This window comes from Tupaia chinensis, unplaced genomic scaffold (assembly GCF_000334495.1).
Source record: "Tupaia chinensis unplaced genomic scaffold, TupChi_1.0 Scaffold000264_1, whole genome shotgun sequence".
In the NCBI taxonomy this organism is placed as follows: Eukaryota; Metazoa; Chordata; class Mammalia; order Scandentia; family Tupaiidae; genus Tupaia; species Tupaia belangeri.
Genome location: NW_006159744.1, coordinates 1258533 through 1274832, shown reverse-complemented (window position 1 = coordinate 1274832; position 16300 = coordinate 1258533). Strand labels below are relative to the sequence as shown.

At 35.1% G+C, this 16300-nt stretch overlaps 1 protein-coding gene across 1 annotated transcript in view; it reads right to left on the bottom strand.

The window, feature by feature from the left end:
• The window catches only part of SAMTOR (S-adenosylmethionine sensor upstream of mTORC1), a gene marked incomplete at its 5' end in the record, with an annotated part of 81940 nt that overhangs the window by 46557 nt on the left and 19083 nt on the right, over positions 1-16300 (bottom strand). Inside the window, 2 exon segments of the mRNA XM_014588184.2 lie at positions 2989-3159; positions 12005-12146. Of these exon segments, the coding sequence (XP_014443670.1) occupies positions 2989-3159; positions 12005-12146 (313 nt within the window).

Genomic DNA, 16300 nt, shown 5'->3' with positions numbered 1-16300 from the left:
GCCTCTTTCTGTCTCTTGTGCACATATACACATTTGCTATCATTCATATGTACATAAATATATATGTGCATATATATTATATATATTCTATGTATATATGCACATATATGTGTGAGAACATATATATGGAGAGAGAGAGAGAAAGAGAATATATATATGGAGAGAGAGAGAGAAAGCACCCTCATGAGAATCTCATCATGCCATGATCTCCCTTCCCCAGCACTCCTGCTTGTGTGCGTGTGTGCGCGTGTGTACGTGTGTGTGTGTGTGTGTGTGTGTGTGTGTGTATACGCGATGGCCACTGCTGGCCTAAGAATCTAACCCTAACTATAACCCATTCTGGTGTAGAATATTTAGAATACAGGATATTGGGGCCAGCAGGTGGTGTGGTGGTTAAGGCACTGGCCAATGGCGTGTGAATCCCAGACCTGGCAGCTTGCTTTCTCATTGCTCCCACTACCACCTCTGGTGAGTGCACATGCCCTATAGTAAATAATAATAATAATAAATAAAATTGAATAATTTTTTTAAAAACAAGAATATAGAATATTGTATATATTCTTAAAAGGATTGTGACAGAGGCTAAAATGCATGATGATAGGTAATATCTAATAAAGAAGATCAAATTAGATATATTAAAGCATGTTTTGCCAGTTCAGCTTGTAAGAGGCAAAAAAGTTATTTTTGAATACCGTTTTAAATGTTCTGTAGCTTTTGTTTTATCTTTTTATCTTTTTTAAGTTTTGGTTAGTTGATTTCTGTTCAATTTTATTAGATTTTTCTTTTTTTTTTAAATTCTCAATTACATTATCTTTATTAACAAAAGATAAAATACAAAATAGACACCAGTGTCAGACTATATTGAACCATCCTATGTGAAGGTAGGTATACAAAAACAAATTTTTGACATTCTTAAAGTGGGTATGTGTTTGCTATTTTAACTTCATGTTAGTTTGAATCTAGACACCACATATATCCATAGTACTTGAGAACTTGTCTCAGTTGCTCTTCCTCCCCACAATTTCTGAGATACAAGTACAAATCTTAGGAAACTAGCCTATATAATAAAATTAGCAATAAAAAATATACCAAGGCTGAGCATACACATCAGCATGTACAAATTACAAGGAAGACAGATTCCACAGATTAAGTACAGGCAAATTACAAAAAATAAAATAAAATAAAAAAAGACAACCAACATCACCACCCTCCTTGGGGGGAAAGTAAAAATTGAGTCTATAACATATTATCAAAAATTTATAGTTTTCAAAAAAAAAAAAGATGAGACATGTGAAGAAAAGAATGGTCCATATTTGAGAAAAAAATAGTAAATAGAAACTAATGTTGAGTGAGCCCATATGTGGATTTAGCAGACAAAAACTTCAAGGCAGCAATTACTAAAATATTCAAACATTAAAGAATGTTAAAGAATCAGTGGAAAATATGATGATGATGACAATAAGGGATTCTCAACAATGAAATAGACTGTAAAAAAAAAAAAAAACATTTAGAAAGTTTACAGTTGATACTTTGCATATACACCTGCATTTGACAGAAGTATAACTATATACTTTTGAAAATATGGGTCAGCACTTAAAAAATACTTAAGGATGTTTTTAACATCTGAGTTATAGCATGATTAGTAAGTTACACTTTGTAAGCTTTGTGATAACCTTTGAATAAAGGTAAAGATGGCTTTTCTTTTCCTACTGAACTAATCAAAGATATGTTAATTAATTTTTAAATGGAACTGCTTACAACTAGGTAACATTTTTCAACATGGTGTAAAATTAAAGTAACCTCAAGTTGATGCTATGTTGATAGCCACACTTTGGGAATTGTTTAGAGTTTTATTTTATTTTCATGGTTAGTTTTCAGTGTCTACAAAGAATGCTTCTAGAACATTTCAAGTTTAGTATTTTTAAATGATTAATAAAATATTTTATACCACATATCCCCTCTTATGCTATGATAAATAAATAATTTTAATACTACTAATAGTTAATTGAGTTATAATACTCATATATTACAAAACTTGTGCCTATATGCATACAATATATTATTACCAAGCACATTTTCATATAAATAACATAATGGCAACTGGGTCTAGTAAGAATCTTTTATTTTTTTTTTTAAGAGAGATTTTTGCTATAGCACACATGCACTCAACACATAGAGAAAGACAAACAGAAAGTAAGACATCACCCTCCAAGGGGATGGCCACGTCTCAATCCCTTGTCCCCCATTCTCTTCTCAGGATCCTGGGCATGCACATATATGCACCCAGCTTGAGTTTTAAGTCACCAGGCCCAGGACTTGAAATGCAGTCAACTATGTGAGGGTCCAGTAACCTATCCATTACACCATCTGCTGGTCCCAGAATCAATTTTTTTTAATTTAGATTTTCTCACTTACTGGATAGCTACTTTAAATTAAAAAGTCTAAGTGAATTTTGCTGGTTAGAATCTTTGTATTATCAGAATTATTGTATCATTTAATAAACTTCTTCCTCATTTTTACTGAGGACAACACACAATACAGAACCACTGGTTCTCCTAAGCTGGATTGTGATGCTGCAGTAAAATGTTACGCTGCGTGATGCAGACCAATATGGGGAGGTTCTGGGTTTGCCTCTACAGACTTCCCTGAGTATGGGCATACATGTGCCCATAATCCTGGGTTTAGACTGCAGCATAAAGACCCTGTTAGGGGTGCTAGCTTTCTGTCTCTGTCACGCTAGCTTATAAAAGAAATATAAGTAAAACTTAAAAAAATTCTTTTAAAAACCCACTAGTAGTTCTCCAGATATCTCTTAAAATTGTATACCAGTTTTCTACCTAATATTACAACTATGCATTTCTCAGCCTAACGTTATTACTAGAGGAACAAGTAAACTGCCCACTACTTGATATAAAGCATTATACTATTTAACATTAATACAGCTATCAAAGATAATGTTAATAATCAAAATAGAAAAAATATACTCACTCAGTTATAAAGTCAGGGTTTGTAAAGCTGAGGTTGGTTAAATGACTTTCAAGTTTAGAAGACTCATGCATATTTAAGGCTGGAGTGGTCTTAGTAGCAAGTACAGCTCTTTTTTCATCTTTCTCAAGTGCTTTTCTCTTTCCACCATTTTGGAAATATTCTCTGCATACACTACAAGTCAAAATAAAGTTACATTTTAAAATACCGGGTATGACTATAAAATAAAATGGAAAACATTAGCTTTTATTAATCAAGATGGGAAACTTTCAAATTAAAGCTTTCTATTTTTAAAATGTCTAACAGAGATAAGTGTATCTTATATCTTATATTTTTAAAAATTACCATACAATAAAGAATGGTTATAGATTAGATTTAATAAGTTAAAATGTGTTTTTCAGGAGTACATATATACCTAAATTGAACTTAACTAAAACTGCATTGCTCCATAGTTAACTCTGCTATTTGATGACAGTAGTGAGAAAGTAATGAAAAAGAATAATCAGTTAATTTTGAGCCAACTTTGACGGTAGTAGACAGACAACCCAACAGCTGCTTTAGAGGTCCCTCCTGGCTTAGGATAACAAAATCAGACTGTCAACATATTAAGAGGTAACTTTTCTGGAAGACAGACATAACAATCTAGTTCAGGTAAAAATGGTATCGTATCACAAAGGATAAGTTAAAAGAATACACAAGTTTAAACATAACTGTGGTTTTATAACACTTGGAAATTATTCCTGGACACCAGGAGACCAATTTTACTTGTCCTAATTCTTATAAAACTAAAATGAAGATATTTCAAGACATACCATTTAAGCCCATATAGTTAAACCCATATCAGGTTTCTACCTAGAATCAGAAATCGATGGCTGGCATATATTTATTGAACAGTTTTCTTACTATTTAAAACAGAACTAATCACAGGGTGAATACAGTAGGACATCAAATATGGGTGTATAACAGGACTACAAAAGGCACCATAGAATCACCTTTAATGTTTATTAGCTATTAAAGCCAAAAATCTTATAGGAAAAGACTAGTTATACCTAGCTCTAGTGCTTTCAATCTAACAGGAGATACAGATTTAAAAATAATTAACTGATATATTTATCAAAGCTCTTTAAACTGAACTAGGGAGAAATGTTCACCTGCTGAAATATTCATTTTGTAAGCTAAATAATGTGATTTAATGTATGAAAGAAAATGAAATAAAAAAATATGATTTAGAGATAAAAAAGTTTCAGGGAAAAAAAGCTCTTTAAAGTAAAGAAAGACTAAATCTAAACAAATTTTCTTTCTTTCCAGATTCCTAAAATAAACCAATTATGTATAGCTTATACTTTAAACAAAGCTAGACTACTTTTCTCTACAGACACTGCTTGGTAAGGTACTAGAAACACAAGGCAAAGTAAGTATAAAGCAAAGACAGAAGAATTCTTTTAAAACTTATTTCAGAAGTTTGAGCCTCTGGGAGAAGAAAGGAACTGAGTTCTAAAGTCTGTATCACCTTGCACCAGTCTGCAGCGCCCTTATCACCAGAGGCGGAGCCAGAAGTGCTATAGTTCGACCGGACCATCTGTTCGGAAGGAGCGAGCTGTTTTCATCCCCACCCTGCAACATCTCCTAGTCTCCCCCTTCACCTGGAGGCAAAAACTCCCAGTCAGGACAGTGTGGTGCAAACTAAGTCCCTGAACCAGTAAGAAGAGCCATGTCCTACCTCAGCCATGGAATGGAGCCCATGGCTCCAGCTCTAACAGGGGAAGACTTAACTGAAGTGAAGAAAGATGTGTAAAATTTGTGTGTATCTGTGTGAGAAGATAATAGTTGAGAGACATTGTGATCATCTATGAGCAAAGAAAAATACTCAGTAGAGAAGACATTGAAAGAAATTTCCTGCCAAACACCAAGTCAAAAAGGACTGGAAAATTGTTAGACTACATACAAGAAAACTCCAAAGGACTAGCTAGACGCCCTCGTTGAATTGATTTGGAAAGAAAAGAAACAACTTTCTTATACAGAAGATTCCAGATGAACTGCTGAAACTTAGAAATATAAAACTAGAACATCTGAGGGAACCAGCAGTGAGCGTAATGGCTATGTGGCTGGACTCCCACGTAGTCGACCATGGTTCGCGTCCCGGATACAGTGGCTTAGAACTCACACCGGGCACGTGTGCGTGCGTGCCCAAGATCCTGAGAGGAGAATGGAGGAGAAGGGATTGCAGCGTGACCATCCCCCCTGGGGGGTGATTTCTCGCTTTCTTTCTCTATGTCTCTCTCTGTCTGGCGAGCGCACACGCCCTATAGCGAAGACCTCTGAAAAACAAAACAAAACAAAACAAGCAAACAAAAAACCTAGAACATCTGAAAGGATTGTAATGTAGCAGTTGTGAGCCTTTCCAGATGGAGCCATAAATAACCTCTCTAGATCAAATTTAAAAGAATAGTTTCTCTGAAAACTGAGTGTGTCCACTGTCATGTATCTATTTGAGACTAGAGTCTTAGGCTGGGAACAATGTTTCTTAGCATTTGTACTAGAATTTTTCAGAGTCCTGTAGTCCTTTCCAAACAGTTGGCAGTAAATGTTTAGCATTAAGCTTTTCTTACTTGGTAATAAAGCCAGTAACTGATAGAAAAACTGCCAATATACTGGGAATATCTTTTTCCCACTCAGTTGGTCATACAGGAGCTCCTGGTGTTAGAGGCACACCTGATAAAATATGATCCACCTAAGATTTCAATTTGCCAAAATTCATTCTTTAATAACCTCACTACTTAGATTTTTATATTTTTTGCCTTATCATTTTGATTCTTAATAATATTTTGATATTAATCATAGTTGTTACATGTAATTTGATGAGATTTTAGGAGATACTCTGTGCTTTTTCATTCTCTCTTAATGAAGACCACTGTACCATTGAAATCACGTAAACGGATTGCTACTGGTATATGTACCAATCTTGTTTTTAATACCATTTGAAACAACTGGGCCGTTAACCATATTTTGTTGTATAAAAAAGTTTGATTGCTTTTATGCATTTATAACTGTTTTCACTTAAATTATAATTCTGCCTGTTTCCTGATGGCCATCTCCTATATTTTTGTAATACTTGCAAAAAAGCAGAAATGAAAATTTACTACTAACAATAAATGTTTTTATAAGTTGAAAAAATATAAAAAAACAACCTCCTTTCAGCAAGTAGAACCATGATCTGAAGGAAGAATGCTCATTTTGCTTTCATACTTACAGGATGCTACTAACTCAATTTCAGTTTTTTCATTATCATCATAATACATATGATCTTCTCCCCTCTTACTCTTTAGTCATTATACTTATTTGACCATTAATTCTAATATACTGTCCTGTTGATTCACTATCTCATTCTCTAAGAAAATTGTTTAATTGCTACTTTATGCCTTGACTATTATAGGAGTCTCCTAACTAGATTCCCTGCTGCTCCTAAAACAAGCTAGCATGTTTCTGCCTCACAGATTTTGGACTTCTTAGTACTGGCTTTTTTCCTTACTTCCTTTTGTCTTTTGTCCATCACTTCAGTGAGACCTTCTTCTTTCTCTACCTTACTTAAAATTGTTTTATTGTTCCTTTTTTTTTTTTTTCATGGCACTGACCATTACCTGACTTAGTATATATCTGATTAATATACTGCTTCTTGCCTCTCATCCCCACTAGTATATATGCTCCATGGGAGAAAGGATTTTTGACGCTAGGTTGATTTTATATTTCCAGTGTCTATAATATAATTGGTACTAAGTAGACAATCACTAAATACTATTTATTAAGTGAATTAATTTAAAAACTTAAGTTCACATTTTTCTGTGGTTATTTGATGAATGAATAAAATATGCATAATTACAAACTTTTAAAAAGTTTACTTCTTCCATGAGCAAGCAAGACAGAGTGGGAGAGAGAGACCCAACATCTCAGTACCTCCAACAGAGTCTTAACATGTGATCTACCTCTAGCCTTCAGCCAGTCCTGGACCCTGAGCAAACATGTACCTGATATACTCAGGGAGTTCCTAGCCTTGAACTGAAAACCTTCCCCTGTGAGATTGCTTCAAAGACTGTTGGGTCTTACAGCTATATGATGACCATTGGGTCCTCAATATCACATAATTTCAAATGAAATTAAACCAGAAAATTTGAAGGGAAAAAACAACTAAAAGAAAATATAAGATGAAAGTTATCACAAATTCTTTTCCCCAAAAAAGATCATACTTTGTTTCTGGGAACTCCTTTTTTAATTCAGTCAATATCATACTCTTTTTTATAATTTTACCACATTGACAGAACTGAATTAACAGTATTTCACTTTCGGGACCAGCAGTTGGCATAATGGCTATGTCGCTGGACTCCCATGTAGCTGACTGTGGTTTGAGTCCTGGACCTGGTGGCTTGCCAGGCACATGTGCGTGCATGCCCAAGATCCCAAGAGGAGAATGAGGGAAAAGGGATTGTGGTGTAGCCATTCCCCCTGGGGGGAGTGATTTCTCACTTTCTGTCTCTCTGTCTCTGTCTTCCTGGCAAGTGCATGTGGCCTATAGCAAAAACTTCTCCATAAACAAAAAACAGTATTTCATTTTCTGATGATTTTTAAAACTTTTTAATTAATTGCCAGAGAAAATATGCTCACCAAAGAGAGACAGAGAGAAAGAGAGGGAGAAAGTACCCCTGTGGAATGTGATCAGGCTTCACTGTTTCTCCATCTCGTGAGATTTGGGGCATGCATGCACATACATACCTGGTATATGTCAAGCCACTAATGCTAGAACTTGAACTGCACAGTCAGTAATGTGGGATCTGACTCCCTTAATCATTGTAATGGGGCTGGCCCAACAAGTTGTTTAAAAGACATTATTTCTCGGGACCAGCAGTTAGCGTAATGGCCAAGTCGCTGAACTCCCATGTAGCCAACTGCAGTTCGAGCCCCGGACCTGGTGGCTTGAACTCACACCAGGTGCGTGTGCATGCGTGCCCAAGATCCCAAGAGGAGAATGGAGGAGAAGGGATTGCAGTGTGGCCATCCCCCCTGGGGGGTGATTTCTCGCTTTCTATCTCTCTGTCTCTCTCTCTGTCTTTCTGGTGAGCGCACACACCCTATAGCAAAAACCTCTCCTAAATAAATAAATAAGTAAATAAATAAATAAAGACATTATTTCTTATATAATATTTCTGGTTTTCCACTTTGGTACAATGAATTATACCAAGCATTATTTAGATTTAAGAGTTTAAATACATTAGAAACCAAAACTGTCAGTTCATAAAAATACTCACCTACAACACCATTCAATACGACCTTCACCCTCACAAGTTTTTGCCCAATGATTATCTGCCAAATTTTTCATTGCAACAGCATATTCACAAAGTGTTTCCTCATCCTCACAGTGTTCTCGCCAGATCTTATCAAAATCTCCCACTAAAAACAAGAAAAAAGAATTAAACAGGTCAAGCTCTTGAAAATTCAGCTTAACTGAAGTGAAGAAAGATGTGTAAAATTTGTGTGTATCTGTGTGAGAAGATAATAGTTGAGAGACATTGTGATCATCTATGAGCAAAGAAAAATACTCAGTAGAGAAGACATTGAAAGAAATTTCCTGCCAAACACCAAGTCAAAAAGGACTGGAAAATTGTTAGACTACATACAAGAAAACTCCAAAGGACTAGCTAGACGCCCTCGTTGAATTGATTTGGAAAGAAAAGAAACAACTTTCTTATACAGAAGATTCCAGATGAACTGCTGAAACTTAGAAATATAAAACTAGAACATCTGAGGGAACCAGCAGTGAGCGTAATGGCTATGTGGCTGGACTCCCACGTAGTCGACCATGGTTCGCGTCCCGGATACAGTGGCTTAGAACTCACACCGGGCACGTGTGCGTGCGTGCCCAAGATCCTGAGAGGAGAATGGAGGAGAAGGGATTGCAGCGTGACCATCCCCCCTGGGGGGTGATTTCTCGCTTTCTTTCTCTATGTCTCTCTCTGTCTGGCGAGCGCACACGCCCTATAGCGAAGACCTCTGAAAAACAAAACAAAACAAAACAAGCAAACAAAAAACCTAGAACATCTGAAAGGATTGTAATGTAGCAGTTGTGAGCCTTTCCAGATGGAGCCATAAATAACCTCTCTAGATCAAATTTAAAAGAATAGTTTCTCTGAAAACTGAGTGTGTCCACTGTCATGTATCTATTTGAGACTAGAGTCTTAGGCTGGGAACAATGTTTCTTAGCATTTGTACTAGAATTTTTCAGAGTCCTGTAGTCCTTTCCAAACAGTTGGCAGTAAATGTTTAGCATTAAGCTTTTCTTACTTGGTAATAAAGCCAGTAACTGATAGAAAAACTGCCAATATACTGGGAATATCTTTTTCCCACTCAGTTGGTCATACAGGAGCTCCTGGTGTTAGAGGCACACCTGATAAAATATGATCCACCTAAGATTTCAATTTGCCAAAATTCATTCTTTAATAACCTCACTACTTAGATTTTTATATTTTTTGCCTTATCATTTTGATTCTTAATAATATTTTGATATTAATCATAGTTGTTACATGTAATTTGATGAGATTTTAGGAGATACTCTGTGCTTTTTCATTCTCTCTTAATGAAGACCACTGTACCATTGAAATCACGTAAACGGATTGCTACTGGTATATGTACCAATCTTGTTTTTAATACCATTTGAAACAACTGGGCCGTTAACCATATTTTGTTGTATAAAAAAGTTTGATTGCTTTTATGCATTTATAACTGTTTTCACTTAAATTATAATTCTGCCTGTTTCCTGATGGCCATCTCCTATATTTTTGTAATACTTGCAAAAAAGCAGAAATGAAAATTTACTACTAACAATAAATGTTTTTATAAGTTGAAAAAATATAAAAAAACAACCTCCTTTCAGCAAGTAGAACCATGATCTGAAGGAAGAATGCTCATTTTGCTTTCATACTTACAGGATGCTACTAACTCAATTTCAGTTTTTTCATTATCATCATAATACATATGATCTTCTCCCCTCTTACTCTTTAGTCATTATACTTATTTGACCATTAATTCTAATATACTGTCCTGTTGATTCACTATCTCATTCTCTAAGAAAATTGTTTAATTGCTACTTTATGCCTTGACTATTATAGGAGTCTCCTAACTAGATTCCCTGCTGCTCCTAAAACAAGCTAGCATGTTTCTGCCTCACAGATTTTGGACTTCTTAGTACTGGCTTTTTTCCTTACTTCCTTTTGTCTTTTGTCCATCACTTCAGTGAGACCTTCTTCTTTCTCTACCTTACTTAAAATTGTTTTATTGTTCCTTTTTTTTTTTTTTTCATGGCACTGACCATTACCTGACTTAGTATATATCTGATTAATATACTGCTTCTTGCCTCTCATCCCCACTAGTATATATGCTCCATGGGAGAAAGGATTTTTGACGCTAGGTTGATTTTATATTTCCAGTGTCTATAATATAATTGGTACTAAGTAGACAATCACTAAATACTATTTATTAAGTGAATTAATTTAAAAACTTAAGTTCACATTTTTCTGTGGTTATTTGATGAATGAATAAAATATGCATAATTACAAACTTTTAAAAAGTTTACTTCTTCCATGAGCAAGCAAGACAGAGTGGGAGAGAGAGACCCAACATCTCAGTACCTCCAACAGAGTCTTAACATGTGATCTACCTCTAGCCTTCAGCCAGTCCTGGACCCTGAGCAAACATGTACCTGATATACTCAGGGAGTTCCTAGCCTTGAACTGAAAACCTTCCCCTGTGAGATTGCTTCAAAGACTGTTGGGTCTTACAGCTATATGATGACCATTGGGTCCTCAATATCACATAATTTCAAATGAAATTAAACCAGAAAATTTGAAGGGAAAAAACAACTAAAAGAAAATATAAGATGAAAGTTATCACAAATTCTTTTCCCCAAAAAAGATCATACTTTGTTTCTGGGAACTCCTTTTTTAATTCAGTCAATATCATACTCTTTTTTATAATTTTACCACATTGACAGAACTGAATTAACAGTATTTCACTTTCGGGACCAGCAGTTGGCATAATGGCTATGTCGCTGGACTCCCATGTAGCTGACTGTGGTTTGAGTCCTGGACCTGGTGGCTTGCCAGGCACATGTGCGTGCATGCCCAAGATCCCAAGAGGAGAATGAGGGAAAAGGGATTGTGGTGTAGCCATTCCCCCTGGGGGGAGTGATTTCTCACTTTCTGTCTCTCTGTCTCTGTCTTCCTGGCAAGTGCATGTGGCCTATAGCAAAAACTTCTCCATAAACAAAAAACAGTATTTCATTTTCTGATGATTTTTAAAACTTTTTAATTAATTGCCAGAGAAAATATGCTCACCAAAGAGAGACAGAGAGAAAGAGAGGGAGAAAGTACCCCTGTGGAATGTGATCAGGCTTCACTGTTTCTCCATCTCGTGAGATTTGGGGCATGCATGCACATACATACCTGGTATATGTCAAGCCACTAATGCTAGAACTTGAACTGCACAGTCAGTAATGTGGGATCTGACTCCCTTAATCATTGTAATGGGGCTGGCCCAACAAGTTGTTTAAAAGACATTATTTCTCGGGACCAGCAGTTAGCGTAATGGCCAAGTCGCTGAACTCCCATGTAGCCAACTGCAGTTCGAGCCCCGGACCTGGTGGCTTGAACTCACACCAGGTGCGTGTGCATGCGTGCCCAAGATCCCAAGAGGAGAATGGAGGAGAAGGGATTGCAGTGTGGCCATCCCCCCTGGGGGGTGATTTCTCGCTTTCTATCTCTCTGTCTCTCTCTCTGTCTTTCTGGTGAGCGCACACACCCTATAGCAAAAACCTCTCCTAAATAAATAAATAAGTAAATAAATAAATAAAGACATTATTTCTTATATAATATTTCTGGTTTTCCACTTTGGTACAATGAATTATACCAAGCATTATTTAGATTTAAGAGTTTAAATACATTAGAAACCAAAACTGTCAGTTCATAAAAATACTCACCTACAACACCATTCAATACGACCTTCACCCTCACAAGTTTTTGCCCAATGATTATCTGCCAAATTTTTCATTGCAACAGCATATTCACAAAGTGTTTCCTCATCCTCACAGTGTTCTCGCCAGATCTTATCAAAATCTCCCACTAAAAACAAGAAAAAAGAATTAAACAGGTCAAGCTCTTGAAAATTCAGCATAATCTTGAATTAAAGATGAGAATAAGTGATATGATGTAAAACTTCATAAAGTTTTAAACATTTTAAAACCTTCTTTGTGCAAATGAATGCATCATTTTAAATATGATGACTTGATAATCAAAATTTATCACTAAGTGTGAAGGTGAGAAAACTAAGAAAACAGAAGTAAACACATATGAATTATCAGTTCATAAACCAAAGACATGCTGGCAGAGGACAATTATGGCTGGCATTCAATCTTTAATTTTCCTTCTACCATTGAGCAATCTGACCTTGCATGTGCAGAGTAAAAACACTAAAGCCTGCTTCTTGTTTATTATTTTTTTCGACCTCTACATACTTATCAGTTACCTTCATTAAAAAGGGGTTGATAGGTGAGACAACAACATAAATTAGTAAATGAGTAAATACTTTTACTTACACACTTGGACTTGCTCTAAGTAGACTATAAAAAATTAAAATCCAGTCAGCCACAGTGCAGCAGTGGTAAGGCAATGCTCTGGGATGCTAATGCCATATAAGAAGGTCCCAGGTTTATGCCTCAAGAGCTGACTGTATACACCAGACATTCAGGTGTGCCTGTGATTTTGGTTGGTTAAGGCTAAAGGAAGGATCTAGCTATGACGACCTGTTGGAGGTGGTTTCTCTTTCTTTCTCTAATGGAAGAAATAAATAAACAAGCAAACAAAAAGCAAGGTTAAGGTTGATCAGTATTCAGTATACGTATTAAAACCCCTCTGCTCACTTGGTCAAACCACAAACACAAAAAATATGTTAAAAACCTCTTCTAAGGATTTTTGGTTATCACTTACTTATTAGTATTAGGTCAATTGATATTTATAAGACAATTAAAAAGACAACTCTTCATTATTAAAAGGCAAATCTGAGAATAGACCTTAGTGAGTTCTGTGTCAAAGGTCTAGTCAATACAGTAAAAGAAATGTTTAAGTATTCTAAAGTGCAATAAATCAGCATTCTCAATTAATAATTAGCCTTATGATTTATTTTAATATAATGGCATTTGTGAATGACTCAAAATCCTTGTGATTAATGACTCTCTCTTGCTCATTTTTTTATAGGCATCCTAAAAAAAATGAATATCTTAAAGAAAGGTGTGGATGGAGAGGGGGGGGGGAAACTGCATTGGGCATACACATTTTAGTATGCCCAACTACAGAAATTCAAAAACTATTTTCAGAAAGCACAATTAACAAATATATGCCTTGCAGCCTAATAAACATTAATAATTAATAAATATTTTATGCTCAAACTAAATAACTTCAGAGAAGAATTTGGTAATCACTTGTTCACATATACAATTACTTTTTTCTTAGATAGATTTTTGTTATAGGGTGTGTGCCCTTGCCAGAAAGACAGCAATTGAGAAATTATCCTCCCATGGAAGATGGCCATGCCACAATCCTTTCTCCTCCATTCTCCTTTCGGGATTTTGGGCATGCATGCCCACAAGGCTGGCATGAGTTTTAAGTCGCTGGGTCCGGGACTCAACCCGCGGTCAACTACATGAGAGTTCAGCAACATAACCATTACACTATCTGTTTCCCCACACACAATTTTAAAATTGAATTAAAACTCTGCCTCTTCTAAAAGATAAAATTACTTGAGTGTCTTATAATTCTAGAACAAAGTTCACATCAACCTGACTTCTATTCATTATGTTCCATTTATATTTAAATTTCTTAAAACACTCACTTGAAAATACAATCCATAATTTTAAACATGAGTGATACCAACTTAAAAGTGCTAAACCAAGTTCAATATGGAAATCAATAGACCAAATTATTCTGAATCTTTGTCCTATATTACCATATAGGCCAGCTGGTGGCATGGTGATTAAGATAGCTAGATTCCACATGGCCAACTACACAGTTCAAATCCTGGACCCAGTGGCATAAAAAACACACCGAATATATATGCGGGCCTACTTAAAATCCTGAGAGGAAGATGAAGGAGAAGGGACTGTGGTATGGACATCCTTCTTACTCTCACCAGTGAATGTATGTGACTAACAGCAAACTAAAAAACACAAAACCCCATAATTATAGACCAAAGTCACTTTCACAAAAATAGTACGTCATTACTAAAAAATAAATAAATAAAAGTTACTGCTTAAAAATAAAGACAGCTAACTAGGAAAAAATAAATATTACATCAATTTTTAAAAAATTCACTTTTATCAATTTTATCATTAAAATACTATTACTTTGAGTTCACTATCTATGTATAAGTACAAGTATAATGAAATGAGTTAAGGAGTCATCTGTTTTTGCTCTCACTTAATACCTAAGAGCAGCTCTATATAGTTTTTAACTCAAGTGAACCACTGTAGCCCTCAAATCTCTCTTCAGAATTGACACTATTCTTTCCTTATGAACAACTTCTCTCCTGGATCTGGTGTAACAAATTTCTTTCCTTTAAGACATAACTAAATTCATATTTTCTTCAAGAAGGTTTATCTGCCTCTTATTTGATCATCTTACTACTCAATCCATATTTGCATCCATCATCCTTATGATTCTTTGACACTCACTTATGTATATTATCTGTTAAGACCAGGTGTAATTTTCCAAATAGAAAGTGTAAGTTGGAAGGGAAAGACTACTTTTGATTTCTAACTTGTAGAAATTACAGAAATTAATCTTGGTGCCCAGTTGACAGGGGGAATAAATGTTTACATTTTTACCATGCTCAAAAACTACAGAAATAACAAAATTATAAACAGATCAAATTAACTGTTAAAGTCAAATTCAAACTACAGTTAACAGCTGTTGACAGCTTTAACAATACTTCAATATAGTTACTATTCTCAAAATAGGTGTTACAGATGTAGATAAGCAGTAAGTTCCAAGTCATTTATCTACAAATTCCACTATTTAAAGCTGATTTTCAAAAATATTTTTTTTCTCTCCTTATTATTGTCAAAAGAAGAACACGTAGGTGAAAGTGTAGTCACATCTATTAAGTTCTCTAAATAAAGAACTGCTACATAGATCTTTTTAGAAAGTCTACAAACTTGGGACCAGCAGTTAACATAATGGTTATATTGCTGGACTCCCATGTAGTCAACCATGGTTCAAGTCCTGGACCTGGTGGCATAAACTCATGCTGGGCACATGTGTGTGCATGCCCAAGACCCAGAGAGGAGAATGAAGGAGAAGGGACTGTGGCATGGCCATCCCCCCATGGGGTGATTTCTCATTTTCTGTCTGTCTTTCTGGAGAGTACACGTGCCCTACAGCAAAAATCTCTCCAAAAAAAAAAAAAAAAAAAAGAAAGAAAGAAAAGAAAAGAAAGTCTACAAGCATAAAAAGAAATTACTGGTAACACTAAATAGATCAAAGTTACTTATATGTGAAAAAAAGGTGGTGTTAAAGTTCATACATTTTTGCATGCCAAGATCATTTGATGTTGTAAGATGTATTAGAAATAGTATTTTTTCTATAACTCTACTCTAGTCCTCATTTGTAAAAGAGATATAAAGCACAAAAGATTAGAAATTACATTTATTTACAAACCATATGTCTAATAAGGGGTTAATTTAAAAATTATGTAAGGAACTCATATACCTCAGTGGCAGAAAAAAAAGGAACAGATTAAAAATGTTCAAAAAACCTGAATAGCCATTTTTTTCCAAAAAGTACATATAAAAAGCCACTAGGGATATGAAAATTTCCTCAACATCACTATTATTAGGGAAATGCAACTTAAAACCACAATAAAATACCACCTTACGCCTTTAGGATGACTAACGCATTGCTGGGATGTGAAGAAAAGAAACTCTTGGAACACTCCTATGTTCATTGCAGTATTACTCAAAATAGCTAAGCTATGAAAACAATCTACTTTTGACTTATAATTATGTAAGTTAATCATGATGTCTAGTTAATGAAACAATGAATTAATGGATACAGAGGTCATTGTATATGTGTGTTTTGAGTGTGTGTACAGAAAAACACAATGTAGTATTATTAAATCTTAAAAAAGATGTGGAAGGACTTGGAGGACATTATGCTAAGTGAAATATGCCAGACATAAAAAGACATGATAGTAATAATTATATATATATATATATATATATATA